General features: G+C 36.1%; 1 protein-coding gene across 2 annotated transcripts in view; it reads right to left on the reverse strand.

Moving 5' to 3' along the window:
- Positions 1–23,069, reverse strand: part of MRPS35 (mitochondrial ribosomal protein S35) — a 556,289-nt gene extending 533,220 nt beyond the window's left edge. The window contains exon 1 of one of the 2 annotated variants that reach the window (XM_044082715.1): positions 22,684–23,066. In XM_044082715.1, coding sequence (XP_043938650.1) covers positions 22,684–22,837 — 154 coding nt within the window. In that variant the 5' untranslated portion in view covers positions 22,838–23,066. Of the gene's footprint in view, positions 1–22,683 lie in introns of both variants that reach the window. The other variant, XM_044082717.1, reaches the window with a different exon arrangement.
- Between the last annotated feature and the right edge of the window lie 991 nt (positions 23,070–24,060).

Below are 24,060 nucleotides of genomic sequence, written 5' to 3' on the forward strand. Positions count from 1 at the left end.
TGTGTGCTTGTACAGATTCCAGACATGTACAATCCCTAGTGCCATTTTGTAGAAACAGCCAGTGAGTGAGCATGTATGATTGTGGTAGTTAGTTTGCATACAAGTTAGTCATAGTCAATAAGCCTCTACAGTGATGTGTTTGTATAGAATAAAGCTACTTACAGAATCCACAAAGACTCGTATTTGTGTACCAACATGAAAACGACATGGTGTCAGAACCAGGATGGAAAAGAAAACTGGAGCCATGAGATGTAAAGATGACAATAAAGACGAAAACCGACAGTAAAACAGTACAAACACAACCAGAAAGAATCAAAGGTAATGAAAAATAATACGAATTATATACTCGATGCAAAGAGGCAAAAAAAAGGCATTACAAGAGCACAAACCACATTATCAGGAAAGTGGAATGTACAAGTTTGTTAACTAAAGAAAATGTTTAAGTATTTGACAAGGCGATTGCCTTTAAAAGTACAAAACGAATATGTTTAAGGCGATATGAGCATGTTTAAGGCAAAACGAGCATGTTTATGGCAGAAAGAGTGTGTATAAGGCAGAATTGTGCATGTTTACAGTAAAACAAGCACAAAGAAAATACTTTGGGCATAAAAAAAGGGCTTGAACGAGAAAAAAAAAAGAATAGAATAAAGAAAACAGGGCACAGTAAGCAAAAATAAAGCAAGGTGACTGCTTGTGTTTGAGCATAACTACGACTTTGTATCTTATCAAAGGAGTAATTAAAGTTATTCAAAGTATCTCAAAGTATGTAAAAGTGCTTAAAGTGTGTGCTTATTACTGTGTATATATTTCAAAGAGTTCACTGTGTGCAAAGTGCAACTATCTCGTGTAATCCAGTCAAAGCAGGGTTATTTGAAGGAAAAGTTCTTGCGCTGGGTGTGTCTATTTGCAAAGTGCCATTACAGAGTGCTTCTTGTACTGTAAAGAGTTGCCTAGCAAGGTACCGGCATTTTTGGGGACATTTCAGTATATTGCATGTAGTCATTTGCAAAGTACAAATACTTCAAAAAAAATTGAATTTGGGAAACAGAAGTCGATTTATTCACATTGTACAGTTGCTTGATATGTTTCTTGCATTGATAAAAAAGGCGATTCTTACAAAAGGTTACAAAGTATTACAGTGCTCATGAATTGCTCAGTTGCATCGTAAAGTTCTCAAATGTTTCTTAAAGTGATGATTTGACAAATGATGGCACATGACTGCAGCATTCCTGCCTTTATCGATAAAGTTCCAAGCAACTACTTTAGCATTTTTGCCTTTACCAATTTCGAAGCAAATCATTTTAGCATTTCTGCTTTTACCGATTCCGCAAGCATAGTGAGTGATGATCAATGACTTTAGCATTTTTGCCTTTACCAATTCTGAAGTAAATGGTTTTAGCATTTCGGCCTTTACCAATCGAAGATTTTATGAAGTATCCGCAAAAGTCCGAGAATTTATTTAGCATAGTTCCGTAATGTATCGAAAAGTTTAAAAAAGCAGCTCCAAAAAGTTTAATAAAGCGCTGACAACTCTCAAAAGCTATTTCTCAAAGGATAGTAAGGCATCGGGAACTCTGAAAAGCTATTTCGCAAAGTGCAATAAAGCATTGAGAAGCCCAAGAGTTTATTTCGCAAAGACCAGTTATTTGAAAGTACTACAAGGTTGTTCATTCACATAATTCAGATAAGCTCAAAGACAAAATGTATAAACTACACAGCACAAAAGCATTGAACAAATTGTATTTATGCCAATTCCTTATGCACATGTTTGTGTGTGTGTGTGTCTGTGTGTGTGTGTGTTCGTATGTATTTGCAAGACCCTTTGCTGGGGAGTGCCAATATGGCAGACGGACTTCGAAAACCTTAACCACTTGTATTTGATCATGATATTGCAGAGAACTGCAGAATATTTGAACAAGAGTATGACATTTTCATACAAGCACATTATGCAGATAAGAGACACACGCCAAGGCATTCATTTTACTAAATCTAGCAAGCTATGAGGCCATAGAAAAAGAATGTTCATTTGTATATGCACCAGCAGTGTATGAAGGTGAAGGTGCGGGCCATATTGTTGTGCAAGCTAAATCAAGGGAAGACCCTGAGTGTTTGAAGCGCAAGTTCAGAGAAATGTGTAACCCCCAGATGAACATTAGAGAGGCATTTGTTTTACCCAAGAGATTAGAAGCCAGGGGAAACATTTGCACCTTATATAAATAACTTGAGAAACAAAGCTAAATTGTGTCAGTTTGGCGATTTGAAAGATGAGCTGATAAAGGACAGATTTGTGTGTGGTATTAATAGTGCTGCAGTGAGAAAGATTTTAGTTCGTAACAGTGATTTGACATTAACCTGCGGTAGTGGTGCTGCGGTAGCGTTGTCGCCTCTCAGCAAGAAGTTGTCCCGTTCGATTCTCAGCTAGAGCGTCTTTTGTGTGGAGGCATACGTGAATGGGCGTGCCTTAGTTGAAGGTTGTGCATCAGAGCTGGTAACTCGGCACGTAAAAATCCACTACCAAACATTAGCGGACCGGAGTTCCGCTGTGGCGACCCCTAACCAGGATAAGCCGAAAGATACAACAACAACAACGGTGATTTGACATTAAGCAAAGCAATAGAGATTTGTCAGATCCATGAGGTGACAGAAAGACATGCTTAAGAGTAACAAATGCATGGTTTCAGTAAGTTCCACAGCAAATGCAGATAGTATGCAAAACATGGCAAACAGAAACAGGTCTAAGCAAAGGGCAGCCATAGGGTTTTCCAAAGAAGGTACAAAGCTTTACAGAAAGTTCCAGAAAAAGTGACAGGTTCACCTCCAGCTCAGTGCAACGCAACCATGAGTCAGCAAAATCCAGGTCTAGCTTTATTGTTAATTGGCACAACTGTGGTGGAAATCATGAGTCTAAAAGAGAAAAAAGGTGTTTAGCATATGGTCAGCAATGCCACAAGTGTAAAAAAATGGAACCATTTCCAGTTTTGCAAATAAAGTAAGCCTCACTTAGTTGTAAAGAAAGGTCGCACAAAGAAGCAAGTTGATCAAGTAGAGCCAAAACGGTCAGCCTTGTATGTGGATGGTGTCTCAGTACTTTGAGAAAGAGTTGATGCAGTAAACTTATTAACAAGGAGTGAAGTGTTTTATATGGTTCGGATCAATGGAAAATCTACAGAGCTCAAAGTAGACACTAGGTCAAAGTGTAATGTTATATCAGCAAACACATTTGCAAAAGTAAGAACTAAGGAACAACTCAATGTGACCAGCAGTGCGAGACTTGTTGCGTATGGAGGAGAAGAAATTCCAACCGAAGGTTCAGTGATACTTTCTTGTTATTTGGCTGAGAACTATTACAACTCATTATTCTACATAGTCCAATGACCAGTGCAATCTTTACTAGGTCTCAAAGACAGTTTGAGAATGAATCTGCTTTCTTTTGCTAAAGAAGTTCATCATGTAAGTGCACTTCCAAGTTCAAGTATTTCCAAAGCCATTTTCTCAGAGTATGCTGATGTTTTTGATGACAAGTTGGGCAAACTTCCAGTTGTGTATTCCATGAAGTTAGATCCCAAGGTCCCAAGGTCACTCTAGTAGTCAAACCAGTGGGAAAAGTTCCAACAGCAATGCAAAATAAAGTCAAAGCTCAGCTGGATAAGATGGTGCAGCAAGATGTGATTTGTCCAGTCACAGAACCAACTGAATGGGTGTCATCCATGGCAGCCACTCACAAGAAAGGCTCAGACAAAATCAGAATATGCACTTATCCTAGAGATTTGAACAAAGCATTAAAAAGGTCATATTATCCAATGTGCACAGTTGAGGAAGTTGCAGCTCTAATACCAAACGCCACTGTATTTTCTGTTTTGAATGCAGAGTTCATTTTGGCAAGAGATGCTTGACCGTAAATCCTCATTTCTAACTACTTTTGGTACTCTCTCTGGCAGATACAGATACCTAGGATTGCCATTTGGAATAAATTCTGCAAGTGAAGTCTTTCAGCATGCAATGTAATAAATTTTGTCAGGATATCCTTGTGTATGACATCTTAGTTGGAGACAATGGCGAAGCAGAGCAGGAAAGTTCTAGACACAGCATGTGAAGTAAATTTGAAGCTCAAGCCTCTGAAGTGCAAATTCAAAGTAACCTATATTGGACAGACTCAAGACCTGATCCAACCAACCAAACAGCTATGTTTGCAGCGTTTTCTGGGCATGGTCAATTATTTAGACAAGTCTATACCAGACTTCAGTGAATTGACAGCACCTTTGAGAGAACATGCAAAAATGTTGTATGATCATGGCTGCAACACTATCAGAAGGTGTTTGATGACCTTAAGCAGAAAACTGTCACCCTACCTATGTTAAGGTACTATGATGTGAATAAACCAGTTGTTCTTTCCTGTGATGCTTCAAATTTCGTTTTTGGTGCAATTATTCCTCAAGAGGGTAGACCAGTTACCTATGCTTAAACTGAGATGCATTATGCTCAAATTGAGAAAGAGCTTTTGGCGACAGTTTTCTCCTGTTCCAGGTTTCACGATTATATTTACTTGTTCAGACTGAAACTGTTCAGCATCTAGTTACCATTCTAAAGAAGTTTATGCATTCCGCTCCAATGAGATTACAAAGAATGATGCTCAGATTGCAGAATTACAATTTCAAAAATGGTCTACACTAAAGGTAAATTGCTCTGTCTGGCTGATACCTTATCCAGATCGCCTAAAAGTACAACAGAATAGCTTGATGCTGAAACTTTTGACTCTAATGCAATGTCAGTGTGTAATTTTTCGGTACTTTTCCGTCATAGGGGCAACAGTGAAAATGCGGTTCCAGTACTTAATAACAACGACTACACACTTTTACCATTTTCCCAACTGACATCCCATCATACAATCTTAAATATTTATCTACCACAAAACAATGTCAGTACCACCAATAACTCTGATGTGGAACGTGTCTTCTTGATAGGAAATGATTCTCAGTGCTAGAAATCCTCTCTCTGTGTCAAGCTCCCTGACTACCCACTGGTGAGTGTTCTGTTTGCGGACGTACTTTCTCTTATGTAGATAGCGGATGCTGAAAATGTAGTCTGAAAGGGTGGTTATAAAAGCAAATAAAACCCATAGTTCACTTTTTTATGATGCATTTCAAATGTGTACTCCACCTATTGATATAATAACAATAATAAAGTAATTAAGTAAGCTCCTATTTACGACCTCTAACCATGTTCTTGTCTGAGCTTAGTTCTAGTCAGTATTGCATTTGGTGGGGTGCAAGCATGTACAGGAACTCTTACTGTGCTACACATCTAATAGAAAAATCCAACATATGAGACATTTATAAACATAAATGGCAAGTTTTCACAGAAGAGGAATGTGAATACAAGTTACAATTAATGATTATCAGGATCTCCACCCACTCTACATTGCATCACGTGGAATGTGACAGATCACATCATGCAAACGTGAACAGTAGAATTTTGCAGTGATTCTGCTTACTATTCCTTTTCTTTTTTTCTTTACAATAATTATTATTTAATCAGATATAAATAATACAGGTAAAAGAGAAAAAGTCCAGATTTACTGGCACGTGTATTCATTGTTATTAACTTAGCTTTTGGAACCACATTTCCACTGTTGCCCCGATAACAGAAAAGTACCCTTTCCACATCAGATTTATTGGTGTTGCTGACATTATGTTTTCGGGTAGATAATATATATTTTAAGATTGTATTATGGGATGTCGGTTAGGAAAATGGTAAAAGCGTGTAGTCCTTGTTATTAACTATTGGAACCGCATTTTCACTGTTTCCCCGATAACAGAAAAGTACCAGTTCTTCCACCACTACACTTGACGAGTTGAAACATCAAACTATGACTGATCCAGTTTCACAAAAGCTTAACCACTACATCAGTGTTGGATGGCTGCCAAAGCAAACTAGTGTATCACCTGAGGGGCAATCGTATTTTCCTTACGGAGATGAACTGTTGATAGAAAACGGCATTATTTTCAAAGGTCTTAAAATTGTTGTCCCTGCTTCCTTACACCAAGAATATATTCAGATTTTGCATCGTGGCCACCCAGGTTTATTATCCACTAAGAGAAGGTCAAGAGAATTGGTATTTTGGCCTTCATTATCAAAAGACATTGATAGAGTTATTTCTTCTTGTCCAGTATGTAATAGTACCAGAGTGTATTTGCAAAGAGAACCGCTTCAGCTAAATCCAATACCTGGTCTACTGTAGCAACTGCTATCTTTGAGTGGAACAATCAATACTATTTGGTTTTGGTAGAGTCTTACTCAAATTGGTTTGAAATTGATCTGCTACCAAACCTTCAACAGCTGTTATCACCAAGTTAAAATGTCATTTCTCAGTTCATGGTAGCCCACACAAACTTTATTCTGACAATGATACTCAATTTACTAGCCAGTTGTTTCAGAAATATGCAAGAGAATGGGACTTTGTACATGTCACTAGTAGTCCTGAATATCCTCAATCCAATGGTCTAGCTGAACAAGCAGTACAGAGTGCAAAGCAATTACTTGTGAAGTCAAAGCATGACAATACGATACATTCCTGAATTTACTTAATCTCAGAAACATACCATGTGATGATATTCTTGGCTCACCTGCTCAAAGACTACTTTCCAGACAAACTAGAACTATGTTACCTATTTCATCAAGTTTGTTACACTAAGAACAATAAAACCATCAAGGTACAACTGTTGAAGAAGCACAATATCCAGAAATCTAGTCCGTTGAGGGAAAGAGAGACCGTATGAATTCAGACAACAAAAGGTTTTGATCGAATAGGACAGATTACAGGCATCTGTGCCGAGCAGAGATCCTATTTGGTAAGCTCTGAGGGTGTGGAGTATAGCAGGATTCACAGACATCTTCTTGTACCAAAATCATCATCATTGCAATCACAACATTGTGTCCGTGATGCAAACTCTAAATCAAAGAATGAGTCAGACATTGTTCCCAAACTAGAATATGTTCAAAAGTCTGATTCTGTTCCAGAGAGAAATTCGAACATTCCACATGTCAAGCATTTTGAAGATACTACCGCAGTTGCTAAATCTGATTCCCAATTTTATATCACATGATAAGGACGAGTTTCTAAGCCTAGTGTGAAATGCACAGCAACATGGACTTAAGTGCATACATCTGTATACTTGGTATTGTATAATGCACATCTTTAGATTATCTGATTTCTGCAAGCTAAATAATCTCATCTCAAATTGCATGATCTATTTCTCAAATCGGGAGGATGTAGATTAGAGTGTACCATGTGTGTATTACTTAGTCATAGTCAATAAGCCTCTGTAGTGATATGTTTGTACAGAATAAAGCTACTTAAACAGAACCCACAAAGACTCGTTTATTCATGTACCAACACAAAAGTGGCAGAAACCATTCTAGCATTCATGAATTACCTTAATAATACCACCAATTTTTTTAAATTTTCTTTCGAGATAGGGGAAGCCAGTATTAATTATCTAAATGTAATGCTGGAGAAAGATAGTGTCAACAAACAGTACATTTTAAAAATATATAGGAAACCTACCTATTCCAATATGTTTTTCCATTTTATTAGTTCTCACCCCTTTCTCAGAAAAAAAAAATCAGTTGTAAATGGGCAGCTAGTCAGGGAAGCCCACATGTCAACGGTCTTTGACGATTTTCTGGCAGAATGTCAATTATTAAAAGAAACGTTTTTAAGGAGGGGTTGTTAACCCTGGTGAATTTTTAAACAACCTTAAGACAGAAGCAATTTCTAAGAGAAGTAGTAGATTTTTTTTATCCTATATTAACTTTGAATACTGACATGCCTGATCCATTTGAGCAGTTTGTTCGATTGGTCAGAATGGCAACAATTTTTGGCTATGATTATTACCACCTTTACCATTTACAGTAATTTGGTCAAAAACATTTTTTAAAAGTGGACTACCATGAGTGAAAGCTGCAAAGTAAAAAAAGAAATTGGGGGAAAAAACTTAAGAAAGTACCTAATTTGAAGAATATCATTGAGCGTACTCTTTCCAAAAATAATACCACTGCTTTCATGGCTAAATATGGATGTTCTTTTTGTAAATTAATATTTACAGGGGAACTGTTTGATATCAATGGAGACTCTTTTTGAATTAAGGGCAAATATAATTGTAATACAGCAGGCATGATGTATGCAGCACTTTGCCAAGATTGTTCTGCATTCCATATAGGAAAAATAGAACGTAGGTTGAGAGATGAACATAATTATAAGACCAATAAGTGTAAATTAACTAATGCCCTATTCAAACACACTTTAGACTATCCAGGGTAGAATTTTAAATGTACTATTACTGAAAAAGTTGCACAAAATGTGAGAGGGGGGGGGGGGCAGGTCATTACATATGGAAAAACCTGAACTTTACTGGATTTTATTCCTGAATGCAGTAAGCTGGCCCAGCCTTAACAAATTAGCATTCACTGGATGCTTATTAAAGTTTAATGCTCAAATTAGATAGTTATGTTTTTATGTCTTTACTTGACAACTAGTGTCTGGGTTAATGTAAATGTTTATTATTTTACAACAGGTTTTTACATGCACACTGTCACTTTAAGATGCTGTTGGTTATTTAATTTTTTTAAGCATTTATTGTTCGTAATTGTTTAAATAGGGTCCCTTTGTTGTTATTATATCTGATGAAGTCTTGTGTATTTGTTGTTTGAAACAAAAGTGTTTATTTTTATTCTTTTTAATTAAGTGGTGTATTTAGTACACTGAGTGTTGAGCCCAGTTCTCTCTGTTTTTTTATCAGTTTGTAATCTGTTCTTTGGTCTCAGGATGTGATAGTTACCAAGATTCTAGATGAATCACTGAACACTACTATGTATGGAAAGCTTTTTTCAAAAAAAAAAAAAAAATCATAACTTCGTTTTGACAGTTGTAATCCAAAACTCATGACTAAAAATAAACCTAAAATCATTGTTGATTAGGGCCAAATAATATGTGATACAAGGAATTCTGTTACATAGGTTTGAACATTATCTCATGAGATGTCACAACTAAACAGAACTTAAATATTATAGTACCAAATCTGTACTGTATAAACATGATTCTTTAAGGTCTTTACTACATTTAGTACAAACACCTTTAGGATCAGACATTGGTCAACAATGGCCTGTATTGTTAACTGATCCATTTTTTTGTTCCACTTGCATCTTGAAGCAGTTTCAGTCATAGAATGGGTATAACCCTAACATTTTTCTGAGCACAAAAAGGATGACCTCCTTGAGCAACCAAAAGAAAGTTTAGTGGGTTTTAGCCCTTGTGGGCACTGCTAGTTTGTCAATATGTAGTCAGAACTTTAACATTTAGCACAATTAATGTAAAAAAAAAAGTTTGTCTGTTAAATCTTTACTATGTAGCACAATGGATATTGTTTATCTGGCACAATTCAAACTCAGTGCCTTCTATGTGGGCTTTCCCAAGCATGTGTTTAAACAAAGGATTAGTAACCACTTAAGTGCAATGAAATGCAAGTGACTATATTTAAAAAAGACTTTAGAGAGACTCTGAGAAATGATGTCATTCTTCCTTAACTTCTCTGCCAGTCACAGCAAATATATCAGTAAACAATTTTAGCAGATAGCCATCAAGATGACACAAAGTAGGGAGGTTCATCATAGGTGCACTGCTCCATATTATCTGCTGGAGGCTGACAATCTGTAAAATGCAGAAAAACTAAAAATTTGCACTCTAAACTCATTGATCTTGACAAAGGTCTCTAAGCAAGCTTCTGAGTATAAAAACATTACCCAAAACCATGAGGACAAATGTTTCTAAGTAAAATCCCTTGACATCCCACACTATTCCCTTATGTATGTCTTGAGGGCCTTTTTTAATACTTGTCCCTCAAATTTGGAGCTATCTTCATAATAAATTAAAATAAAAAAACACTGCAATCATTTCTTAACAAAACTATAACTAATGCTGCATAAAAAAACCCATCTTGTATATGTCACACAGTCAGTCATTTTTAGCTTATATCATGTGTTTTCTTCTTTACTAGACAGGACTGGGAAAACTCAATGTGTACCAGCAACATCAAGATAATCTATTACATGTCTACTATTGACTAAAGAAATCCTAACACAGTTGTGTTGCAAGTGTTATGGCTTGTGTCATTTTGATGCTTGCCATAACACTGCTTCTGTTTTGGATTTATGAATTAAATAAATAATGTAATGGTGTGCATTCTAGAATATTGTTTTATTATGTGTAACTTATGCATGCTATTATCATCAAGGAAAGTATGTATTCCTACACATCTGCATGGGTTTTCATGCACAGTTTTAGGGAGCTTTCCTCCAAGGGTCCAAAGCACAAACAGCAGAGCAGTCCCAAAGAAAAAAACGAAGACACATGTAGGAGCAAATAAATTTAATGCAAGCCAGGATTAAGTGCTTTTGTAAACAAGTTACTAAGTAACTTCTTTACGAAAGCACTTAATCCTGGTTTGCATTAAATTTACTTGCTCCTACATCTGTTTTCGTTTTTTTTTTTGGGACTGCTATGCTGTTAAGTGCTTTGGATTTTTGTCTTCAGTGTTTTGGTTACTGGTTTCATCCAAGGGTCCCTTCTGAGTTTTAAGTGACCATAACCCTATTTTCACCATAAGAAAGTGCAAGTCTAAACAAAAACAGTACCAGTACAACTATGCATGTAACCTCTCCTCCTTCAACTCGGACTCCTTTAATTGTGAACTAAAATCTATCAACTGGAAGTCACTAGAAACAAATGACTTTGATGAAGCAGTCACCATTTTCAACACAACATTAACCATAAACAGCCACACTCCATGAGCACAAAAAGAATAAAATCTAAGCCTGTACCATGGCCATCTAAAAAGATTAAAGTAATAAAAAATTTTTCAAAACATGGAAATATTGGAAACAAAACAATTCCATAGCCAGTCAGCAGCTATACATGCAACTGAGCAAGATAACCAAAATAGGATTAGATATGATAAAAAGACTTTCCACACTAAACTACAAACAGAAAACCAGATCAATCCCAAAGCCCTTTGGTCAGCAATAAACCTCTTACTAAACCCTGGTCAAACCACACAAACTAACCCACCCTAAATGACCATAACACCAGAATCACTAATCAATTCAATAACACTTTATTTAAACTGTACCCTCATGTATTACCACTTCTACCCCAAATGGTCATACCCTCCCTCCAACAGACAAAAACATTTCTCAATCCAGCCTGTTCTCACTTCAACAATCAAGAAAATACTCCAAAATTAAAACCCACCACTCCGGCTCCAGACAACTTACCATCAGAACTGGAGTTGAAGCCTTGGCATACCCAATTTCTATTCTAATAGAATGCTTTCTTAAAGAAAGCCATATCCCCACTCTGTGGAAAAATTATAAATCTTACCACTGCATAAAGTTGGCAGTTCCAATGACAATCTCCAATTACAGGCATATAACCATCTTATCTACCATCAAAGATTTAATGAAAATGTATGCAAACTCAGATCCTTAGTTATGTAACTGACATTAACTTAGTCTTCCCAACTAAATAAGACTTTCACCCTAGTCATACCACAGTAACTGCCCATCTTAAATTCATCACGCCATTAAACCAGAGCAGGAATTGTGACAATTCTGTTTCAGTGATTTTGCTAGACTTGTTGAAGGTGTTCTACACGGTCTCCCATACCAAACTTTTAGCTAAACTATCTGCACTCAGACTTGCACCATTGCTTGGTTCAGAAACTAACTATAATGCAGGCAGGCAAATGGCAAACGGAATTCTTCCCATCTCAGCTGGGGTGCCTTCTGTGCGGAGTCTGCATGTCCTCCCTGCCTCCGTGTGGGTTTCCTCCAGGTGCTCCTGTTTCCTCCCATGTTACAAAGGCATGCGTCTGGAGCATTTCTCCCTGGGACTCCCCTGAAAATTGGCTTTGTTCCAAGTCGGACGTTCCGGTAAACAAATGTTAAATAAATTAAATAAAATTAATTTCCTAAATGTAACTGTTGGAATTCCCTAAGGCTCAGTTTTGAGCCTGTGCTATTCAACATCTTTACAAATTACATGCACACTGCAACCAAACATACTTCTATTATACAGTCTGCAGATGACTCTGGGCTTATATGCCCTGCCAAAATCCTGAACAAGCTGAAACTACTTACTCAGGAAGCCCTATCTTCTTTGAGGCATGGCTATCTGGCTGACAACTGCTATTAACCCTCCTCACTCAAAAAAACAAAAACTAAGCTGACTGTATTCATCCCTAAACCACTAGCAGCCCAAAAACTTAACTTCACTAATGTTTCATTCAGTTGGACACTGACCCACACCAAACTATGAGGCATTATCACTGAATCACTGATGAAAATATAAAATTTAATTACCACAGGAAATAAAGAAAACAAATCAAAAGCTACACTCCTTCTACAGGGCAAATCTACAACTTACAGACAAAGCCAAAACAACCATAACATTCACCTACCTACTCCCTACTCTCCTATGCAGCCTCTATACTCATTAACCTGCAATCTACCTCAGTCTCTGCACTTGAGCATTGCTATAACAAAATAGCAATGTTGAAGCCAGTCACAAGTACAGGATCTATAACTGCATAACTATAAAAAACCTTCAATGGCTAGAATTGAGCCATACCTTAATTCACTCACACCATGGTCTTAAAATATCAACCTAAGAAATGGCCAAGCCTAAATAACATCCTACACCTATTCAACCTACTATATTACTGTGATCCTTGGACAAACTGCTGTTAGCATAACCAAACTGAAAAACTCTGCAGGAGATTCCCTGTACTCCTCACACATTTCAAAAGTTTAGAACTCCATTCCCCTAGCTATTAGACAAACTGAAAAAGCAAATTCCTTTAAAACTCTCCAGAAACAACACCTCTCTGACACATAGCTGTGCCCATGCTCTACTCCCACATAAACAAGTATCTTTCATCAAAACGAAAAACAAACATCTCAAATCAAGAAACTTTCCTCCATCCTATTATACAATTCCTCTTATCTCAGTTTACTTTCCATATTAACAGCAATTTTGTCTTCCATAGTCTACTGCTGCCTCCACACATCGAATTTCAGTCTACTACCCCTATCTTTTTTCTCTCACCACCCTCTCCTCATGCAAAACAATGTACTCCACCTTTCTCCGTTCACCACTTAACATCTTAAGTACCTCTACTCTATCACTATTTCATCTTCCCTCAGATCGGTTTTGCTTTATATATAATAATGAAAAATAATTACTAAAATTATTAAGAATACTCGAACATGTTAAATACAATGAGAATTCACTTACTTTGATTTAACTATGTATACCGTTTGTATTACTAATGGATATGACTGATCTTACAATATATGTTACAATGATTGGCTAATTTGACAATGTCTTGCTATGTATTTAGTCTATATTACACTGTTAAGCTGTCAACATCTTTGTTTGTATTTTCAGAACTTTTCTCCCTGAGCCTCTGCTGAAAAGGAGTACTTTGTATGTTCAGTTGGACTATCCTCATAAACAACTGGAATGAATATATAAATTAATAAACTTGTCGAATGAAATATGTTAGATTTTTTTTTATTCTGCTCTGGCAGTCTGTTTAAATAATGCTTTCGCTGATATTAATTTTCCTATGCACAGCAGTTATGATACATCAATCTGAACTGTAGAAGATCAGGAATCTTCGGTATGGGACTCTAAGTCTATGGAACTGTAAAGCCTATGATTTTTAGATGTGAAAGGCATATTTGTGTATAGAGACACTGAATATGATATCCATTATTTAACTAACTGTATTCACAACAAGATACTGCTGACAGTATTGAGAACTTACAAATTGCTGACGGGACTGAGAACTTACAAGTTTCAGAAGAGAATGGGCACTTTAACTGTATTTGCCAGATTTATAATGAAGCGGGTTAAAAATGATGAAAGTATTGTTAGAGTTCAATCAAGCTAAATTAGATAATTTGAATAGAGACATTAGAACACTCAATGACAGTATATTATAACATCTCTCTTTTTTTCAAATTAACATTTATGGGATGGCATCAGTGGAAGACTTTCAAGACATGTTTCTACCATTGTAGCTAAGAAAAAGAAAAAAGTTTTTAGAGATATGAGTCAATATAAAAATAAAACAGTGTATATAATATAAGGTGTTAGAAGCTCAAATCATCAGAAATCAAACATTCAAAGCAGGCCCAATAACAATATTGCTACAACAGTTGGTTACAATGTATCATCTCTTGATGTGTTTCCTTCATTAAACAGCAACCCAGTAGATGTCGCTGACAGCCATTCATCAGATTCTAACACTTTAACACAGGCCAGCCCTAATACAGTCATTGAACCTAACAGCACTCCTATTGCGACTCAAACAACAAGAGGACTTTTTTTTTATTTTCAGGAGAAAACAGAAGAAATAAATCAGACATCCAAGCAGCAGATGCCAAACAAGAGGAAGAGGAGGGAGCAGGGGATGACATCGCAGATAACCAATATCAAAGAGAGTAGCAACGGTATTTAATTTATCTTCACATCAAGATTTATCCGAGTCTTATTTAAGTATACTTTCAAAAGGATTTTCTTTCATTCCCACAAAGCAAGCTAAACTCACAGATGTTTTTCTTGGTTTGAGATTATTTGACAGGAAGCTAAACTTAAAATACATTATGCATGATGTTTCTTCACTTAAAGTTATTATTGAACACATACTTAAGAGAAGAATTTTACTTAATCCTGTTTTGAATAATATATTTAATGCAGTCGTAAAAATGTGATAGTGGCATTATATAATTGTTAGCACACCCCAAAAAAGGAAACATGGTATAATCTTTCACCCTTGGAAAGACAAACCCTTAAAGGAAAACTCCACATTAAAACTAAAAATAAATCTATTTTTTCACTCCAGCTCTGTTTTCTGAGTTATTTTAACCTCTCAAAATCACTCAATTCTTACAGAATTTTAATATGCTTTCAGCAAAATGGCCATCAGTGAGACATATCAACGTGATGTTATCTTTCTTCAAGCCTCTTTCCTATAACCCATTTCAAGTCTGCTTTATATGAGCCTTGCTAGACTTAGGAAGTAGTGGTGTACTCCCATGCCACTGACATATAATGGGATTAATGTCAGTCACTGTCATCTTATGTACTTTCTGCAACAGGACTGCTTCTTTTATTTCTTGAATGCCCCTCATTTGTGTGTGTCTCAGGGCTTGTTTTACAGTATACTAAGGAATTTTACAACTGCAATCAAAATAGTTACTAAATTGCAGCCTTTGCTCATACTATCTTTTTGTAGTCCAAGATGAATTGACAGCCCCTCCCCGTACAATTTGGTAAATGTGCTGATACTTTACCAGGGCTGGCCTTTGGTTAACTGGTGCCCTAAGCAAAAGGGCTCCACAGCGCCCCCACCCTGGTCTACCTACATCATCCAGATTACTGGAAAAGCGCCCCTACTAATGCAGTGCCCTAGGTGGCTGCCTAACTGACTTATGCCTAAGGCCGGCTATGTACTTTACAAGAAAAAATATTTTCTGACTTTTCTCTAAATGTCAGAGAAATATTTCACACTACATTCAAGTCATCTTAAAATGTATAGTATAAACAACAAACATTTAAAGTTTAAAGCTTAGCATTTCAATATAGTGATGCTGCTTACGTAAATGTGTCAAAAGAGGTGACAACTGCCTTTGAACCACTGACCGATTTAATTGCTCTGAAAGGCACAGTTACATTAGACGTAGCTGTGAATCAGTGTAAGTTCTCAACCTCTCTTGCAATAAAATAAATGGAAAACAGTTTCACACCTCTCGTCTTGTGTATAGTACCCTGAGCTCCTGGCTACAAATTTCTGTATGTCTGTGGTATGTCACCAAGTGTGGACAAATTCCTCTGCAGCTCATGTGAGAAGTTAAGCTTAAATAAAAGTGGGTGGTCTTTCCCTTCCTTCTTTTATACCAAAATGAGGATATGAAAGTTTTATAAATTACTAGCAGGTTTCAGGTACCTACATAGTACTGGAATCATACTGTAGGGAAAAAAGCAACCCAAGAGTCGAGTTAAGAGTTTTCCTTTAACTCATAAAGAGATAATAGAAAGAGCAGACTTATGAAAGTGGATAAGGGTACTGGGGTACTTTTGATGAATCAGGAATTATATGTTCAAAAAATAAAGGAAGCGTTGTTGAATGACAAATGTTACAAAATTATTACTAAGAAAGTTCCTGAAAGATTTTAGTGAATAGATTTACGTCTTTTTGAATGGTTACATCAAGGTGCCATTGCTGCAGAAGAATATAATTTCAGAAATGTTAATAATCCCAGTTTAGGGAAGCTGTTCGGCATTCCCAAGCTTCACAAAGATGAAAGTGATCCACCCTTTCATCATATTATTTCTCATAGGAGAAACAAGACAGAATTTATATCAGAATTTGTTGATAAGCAAATGAACCCCTTAGTTCAAAAACAAATTTGTTCTAAAGATTCAGGGATTTATTTGAACGCATGAAGTAAATATGAAATCACTTTATATGACAAATTGTTAGTAACACTAGATTTGGTGGCATTGTACACCAGCATTCCTCATGAAGATGGTTTGGAATTAGTAAAATGATGTAATTTTACTACTTTGTATTCCTCCAAAATAGGCAGAATTTGTACTTTTATAGATTTAGTGTTAGACACATTTTGTTTGTTTTTTAATCACACTATATACCATCAAAACAGTGGCATTGCCATGGGAGTCAAATTAAGCCCGGTGTATGCTAATTTGGTTCTAAGCATGTGGGAGGTAGAAACTTTAAAAAAACTTAAAGGGTTTACCAAAATTTGTTTGTAAAAATGCTTTACTGATTATATATTTTCTAATTTGGCAAGGATCCCCTAATGAATTACAAATGTTTTTTGACAGAATTTCCCGGTCAACAAATGTTAAATAAATAAATAAATAAAAATAAAAACAGTATACAACAGTATAGGTTTTCTTAATTTTACATTTTCCAACAGTGGGCTACAGACACAGTTTTTGGATATTGACCTCAGGTTAGATGAAATGGCACTAGCTTTTGTTTCCAACATCTTCAGGAAAAATATTTTCAGAAACAACTATTTAGAGTATCATAGCCAACATTCCACTTTCATGAAAATTAATATAGTGAAGGGACAATTCATTGGATTGTCAAGAATTGTAAGTGACAACAAGCTGTTCATTAATGAATGTGCATCCCTTACACAGCTGTTTCTGGATGGACATCCTGAAACATTTATAGAGAAGATTCAAAAATAAGTTATTGTTCTAAGAAAAAACAAATACCAGTATATATTAAACATGGGTTTTACTTTTAAAGAAAAGACTGGAGACCAATATGTTGAACTTAGGTTCCCCATCCCTATTAGCTTGATGTGAAAGAGATTTGTTCCAATACCAACAGCAATCGGTGCATTATACAAGGCAAGAGTGAACTTTTGAAAATAGTGGGCGACAAACCTGAATTTTGTTACAAAAGAACTACTAAATCACTTAATTTTTTGAAGAGGGAGAAAATCAAAACAGTTTCTGTGCATCAAATCATAAAGGCATGCACAAGTGTGGCAGATGTAGGTTTTGTAATGACATTTTATGTTGTCAAGAATGTTTTGCTTATTCATCATAATTGTAATACAAGAATGATTATGTTTTTGAACTGCCAGTCTAAAGCTGTAGTATATTTAGGAGTCTGTAATGCTTGCCAAAGTTTTTAGTCTGTAAAAACCACTAGAAGAATAATGCAATGGATAAGAGAACACAAAGCCGCTATAAAAATACTGATGTCAAAAACACTCTAGCTAAACATAGTACTTTAGGTAAAAATTGCTAAATACAGTATTTTACGAAAAAAATTTACAGGATTTTAATTTTTAGTTTTTGAGCAAGAATCAGATTTTTTTAGAGATAGGAACACTTGTTTGGCATATAAAGAACTTGGATGACAGTTGACTTTAAATGTAGACACACTTCCTGGGTTAAATGATAGCCTAAACATTAAATGTATATTAAAATGGTGTTGTTAAGGAAGTGATGTTTGATGTTATGTTTTAATTGTGATTGGTTATGTCTTGGTATTTATACATGTCATTTAAAAAAAAAAACAATTTTATGAAAATGTTCCACTGGAATAAATAAGGAATGAAAGTGCTCAATTATTGCGGCTGGTATGTTCCAATCGCCTTTCCATTGTTACAGTTTTTTAGTTTTATGTGGTTGTGTTCCAGTGATATATTAATTTAATATAAACTGAAAAATGATCACTGGTTACATATTACACTAAAAGGACAAGACCTGAACATGAATGCAACAAAATTTACCCAAACAGCATCAAACCAATGCATACCTGCATTTATTACGCTACTGATATTCAATAACAAAGTGCTAGTAAACTCAGCTAACCACCTCCAGGATTTTAAAGTACAAGAATGATCAGTGAATGGATACTCATAACTCCTCAATTACAGATCATGTTGCAAGTCCTTCATACTACTAATCATTTGCCTCACTGAGCAATTATGTAGACTTTTTTTCACAGGACTTTTGTTACCACTCAATTCATTTCACCTAATGCTTATGGATTTCTCCATCTTTTAATGTGTCTGTCTTATATGCATTTGATTTTTCAGAGTTTAAACAATTTAAGGAGATCATAAAATGCACAAAGGAGAAAATGTTGTTGTCTTTCGGCTTTTCTCCAGGCATAAAAAACCAAACAAAGTCTGCCACCAGGGACCCAGCAATAAAAGTCCAACCACTGGATAATTCCAATTGTATTTAATACGACAAAAATCTCAAAGACCACGAACTGCCACAAACAAAGTTAAAACAGGTGACAATCACCTGTTTTAACTTTGTTTGTGGCAGTTCGTGGTCTTTGAGATTTTTGTCGTATTAAATACAATTGGAATTATCCAGTGGTTGGACTTTTATTGCTGGGTCCCTGGTGGCAGACTTTGTTTGGTTTTTTATGCCTGGAGGACAGCCCTTTATGGTGCAGCAACGGATTTTCTTTATTCTTTACAAGTGGTGAAGAGTGACGAGGTGTTTGACGTCTTTCGGCTTTTTCCAGTTAGGGGTCGCCACAGTCGAACTCCGGTCCACTAATGATTGGCAGTAGATTTTCACGAACGCAGAGGTGCCAGCTAGACGTTCAACCTTCAACGAAGGCACGCCCATTTAAGCATGTCTTTCGAACGCCCGCCCAACTGCGGGGAGGACATGTAGACTCCACACAGAAGGCACTCCCCGCACTCTAGCCAAGAATCGAATGGGAGAACCTCTTGCTGTGAAGCAACAACCCTACTGCTGCACCACAGCGGCATGCACAAAGGAGAAAATAATAAATGGAATGGTTCTAAACAAATTATACTGAAAATTTGATCCAGTCAAAGAGAATATATTGTGCAACCAGATCAAACCTGTTTTATGCAATGTTGGTCAGAAACACATCGTAGTTCTAAATGACAGGACATCTGCAATTACACACAGTTTGTGTCACGGAAGACATGCCTTGTGTAAGTGGAAGATCAATAGGCCAACAAAGAAATAATGTTCCGGTAATAACAGCATAGGAATACTACAGGATAAATATTTATATACCCTTTTTGGACCAAATGGTTACTGAATCACAGGACCAACTCCCTAGCTGCTAGTTGGTCAGTCTTTTGTCCCCTGGATTTTACAATTTCTGCAGAAATAGAAACAGGCAGATTTGTCTACTGCCTTAAAAGGGAAATGAGCAGCTCTGATGAGTTTAAAATAAATAAATAAATATACAATGTCAGAAGAAAAAAAAAAAAAAAAAAAAGAGTGTGTTCTAATACAGCATGCACTTTTGCATTCATACTAACTGCCAATAAAGTATTTCAATTGGGGAATATTCATTCACTGCTCTAAGAAGGAATGAGACCTGACAAACTGCCAGGATGAACTATAACTCACTACTCTTGCTGTCCTGGGCACCCACTTGGGCATCTATCAGGTGCTTCAAGTCATCCAACAACAGACGATTTTCTGATACTTTTACTGGCAAAAAAGGTTCAAATGTTCAGTTCATGAAGTTACAGAATTGCACACAGAGTAACAGATAGGCACAGTGTTTACCTGTGTATAACTTGAGGCTCCTGCTAGGTGTTTACTAAAGTTGGGAATCACCTGCCATACTTCCAAGTGTTTGGATGTAATACTGCTAGAGTACGGCATGTGTTTTGCAGCCAATTGTGGTTACATAACACATGCCTCTTGAAGCAAGGAGCCAGTATGCTTGCAAAGTTCGCATTCCAGCCAAAGGTCTTGTTTCATGTAGAGGTAACTTAAATCATTTTGTTTTGGGTTTTTTTCTTGAATGTTTTGTCAACAATGCCCATTATAAAATACATCATTGAATGTTGGAACAATACTGACAATCCCAATTTTTTATACTTTGTAACAAAAACTATAAGTTTGGTTTAGAATGGTTGTACCATATTTACAGTTGGATAGTTAGCACTGTCAAGGCAGCCTAGGGCCTAGGCTCTCTACAGTAACAGCCAGACATGCTCTGCACTACAAGCATTATACTGCTTGGTCAGGAGGTTGTGCATCCACAACTGCAAGTCTGATGTGGGGTGGAAGGATTATTTGTGACTACTTTATATTACCTTTGTGTTCCACTGCTGGTTATAATTGCTACGTCTTTGTCGTTACGATTTTGAAAGTAACCCAGGTTGGGCCTGCAATTGATCATGATGTAATCAGTGTTCTAACATAGTAACCAATATATAATAAACACATCAGTTTCTAACAAATGTGTGCAAAATGACCTCCTAAAAAATCCTCCTCAGCATTTAGTCATACACTATAGAACACTCCGCACAAAAATTCTCAAAATTCCAATACTAGAGACATGAGAAATACAAAATATAGCTCCACATCAAACCTCTCAACTTCTTATCGCAAGAAATCTGGACAAAGCCTAAAATAATTGGGGGAGAGGACAAAGGCTCCACAACAGGGACAGATTTAAAATACTGCTTTCCTAAACTTAAAAAAGTAACTACAATAACAGAATTTGTGTCAGCATGCATTTTAAGGACACAAAGTCTGAAACTCAGACATATATCATTATTTAGTGACTTCAATCCTCAAGTGATTTACCAGAAAGCCACAACTTTTATGAGAAACAGGTAAACACATGACGTGAAAATCTGGGCAGTTGAGAGGTATGCTTGACATTGCTAAAAGCTCCTTCACAGTTTCAACCTGGCATTGAACACTAGACACACACATTCAAAACTCCAGGAATACAGACAGAAGAAATACAAAATATGGCTCTACACTGCTAAACACCCATTCACTGTCTCAACCTTAGTAGGGTATTTAGAAAATAAAATATGTATTATTTCATTCAATTAAAAACAGTCGGTGACTGCTACAATAAGAAACAAATTATACACACACGTATAAATATATATATATGCACACATATATATGGATCTATGTCAAAATAAAGAATTACCATAACGTTGAGTTGCAAAACACATAGACCGAAACGACGAATGTTTATATTCACAAATGTCCAGATAGTTGTAAGTTTTCCTGGGGTAAGTAAATAATTGGCCAACAAAACTTAAAAAAAAAAAAAAAAAAAACAAAGCAAATAAAACCCACCCAAATATACCAATTTCATGATCGCACTACAGTGGAGAAAAGGGCAAAGTTCACCACAATGGCCACCCGACTCCTTTCGTGGCGAAAACTTACAATGATCTAGACGTTCCTGACTGTAAGCTTTCATTGTTTCCATCTTGATATTTTGCAACTTGACGTTATGGTAATTCATTATTTTGACATAGATCCATATATTTATATTTACATTACCTGGTGAGGTAGACTGCTTTTCTTCGAGACAGGAATCAAGATGCAGTATCAGTAGGGTTGCCACTTTTTCAAATGCCCAAAGTAGAACATTTTTTGTAGAACGTGAGATTTTGCAGCACAAACCACACCCACAGTCAGTGCAAAGGAATAAACTTAAGGTGTTATTTAAAAAAAAAAAAAAAAAAAAAAAAAAAAAAAAAAAAAATTATATATATATATATATATATATATATATTCATTCTTTTAGCATTTGACCTGCTTATGCTGGTTTAATTAACATTTACTTGTTTCAGATACAAAACAATTGTTTTATGCAACTATTAAAGGTAACTTAGGAAATACTATTTGTCCAAAAATTCTGAACATTTGCCACTTCTCACATTTTTTTCCACAGGACACAACTATCCAAAAAGGGACTGTCTCCTGGGTACAGAGGGACATGTGGTAACTCTAAGCATCACAACAGAGTCCACTAAACACATAAAATGTTCTAAGCCTTCTGGGAAAGGAAAAGCACTAAAGCTTATTATAGACAGAGCTGCAAGTCACTTTTACGAGGCTGCAGCGGTATAACTTGTCCATAACTTATCTACACTTTCATAAGGAGCGTTTTTAAAAGATCGTGCTTTTATTCACTCCATTACAAACAGCGGGCACATCATTTATCATGTTGACAGTATTTCAACTTACACTAAGTATACAAGGAAAAGATACAAGATAAACAAGGTATCCCATATTACCTGGCTTGTTGCTTGCAGCATTTACAGAAAGAGCTGTTGAGTAAGCAGGAGTTTTTATAAAATAATTTAAAGAATAGCGGCCAATTCCAATCAAATAATTATTTGACTTGTTTAACACTCCAGAAGTCATATTTACGAAGGAGGCAGCCATCATGAAAATTATAACTACCGGTCACAGCTACAGACAAAAAGGTTCAACGCGAAGTCAAATTACTGTCAAGTGTTGATATCCATATATTGGTCTACCTCAATTTCTGAGAGATTTATAAATTGAAAAAGAACGTTGTAAGCCATTAGACACTGGTCAAAACTTGAGTAAAAAGGTCACGCCATCTCGAATTTTAAAACATTTGTACAAAACCTGGATCGAGAAATTTCTAGCTAGATTGCATGACGTGATTTAGAACTCAACAGACGTGCACTATTTGAGTAAACATACGGCACAGTTAGTTCAGAGCAGTTTTGGAGGAAGGGTTATCGCAACAAGGATTAATACATAGCAAACTGCATACAAAAGTACCAGATATTACTTTTACTAAAAGTAGATCGTAGCCACACCTCACCACCTGGCGCAGTACTAGTAATAACATTACCCTTAATGTTAGTAAATGCAGCATTAACAGGCTTCATAAAAAGGACATAAAATACTGCTACAGCATTGGCATGTCTCTCAAGTGTACTTCATTACGAGGAACGTTTCTCATTTGGGGTCTTAAAAATCATGTTTCTCGAAGTTCTACACTGAAAGGTTCTGTCACATATGCAGTGTTAAGAATTTTTTTTAACCGATATCCTTGGAAAATAAACATATTAATTCATTAAAATATCTTTTTTATATAAGTAAAACTCAGCATCTAACTATCCTATGACCTTCCCAGCTGAAGTTGCTAGAAGGCTGTTAATATTTATTTATTTATTTATATTTGTTGACCGGGAGTGTCCGACTGGACGTAGGTCCATTTTCAGCGGAGGCCCGCCGGGGAGAAAAGCTCCACAGTTAAAATAAAGAGACAGTAGTTACATTGGATTACATAGCGTTTAACAATTTAACATATCAATTACTTAACAACATATTTACAGATGAAGAACACAGTACTTCAGTAGACAACTAGAATCTTTATCTGTGAAGTACATCACAGACATTAACAAATGTTACAATAAGAAGTTCCTGCTGTATAATAAGTACTAGGCTTATGAGCACCCGAGCTTGCTATAATCAAGGTAGTTAGTGGAGTGGAAAGATAGGTAGTGGTTGGTTGGGGTGGGTGATAGAGTGGGAGTTGCAAGGGCATAGCCAGCATGTTTTTAGGTGCGCTTTTAGTAAAGTTTTGAAGTGGGTGCATGATGGTATGGAGGTAATTGTGGGTGGGAGGGAGT

Source organism: Protopterus annectens, chromosome 9.part0 (genome assembly GCF_019279795.1).
Source record: "Protopterus annectens isolate FY-2018-M chromosome 9.part0, PAN1.0, whole genome shotgun sequence".
In the NCBI taxonomy this organism is placed as follows: Eukaryota; Metazoa; Chordata; order Ceratodontiformes; family Protopteridae; genus Protopterus; species Protopterus annectens.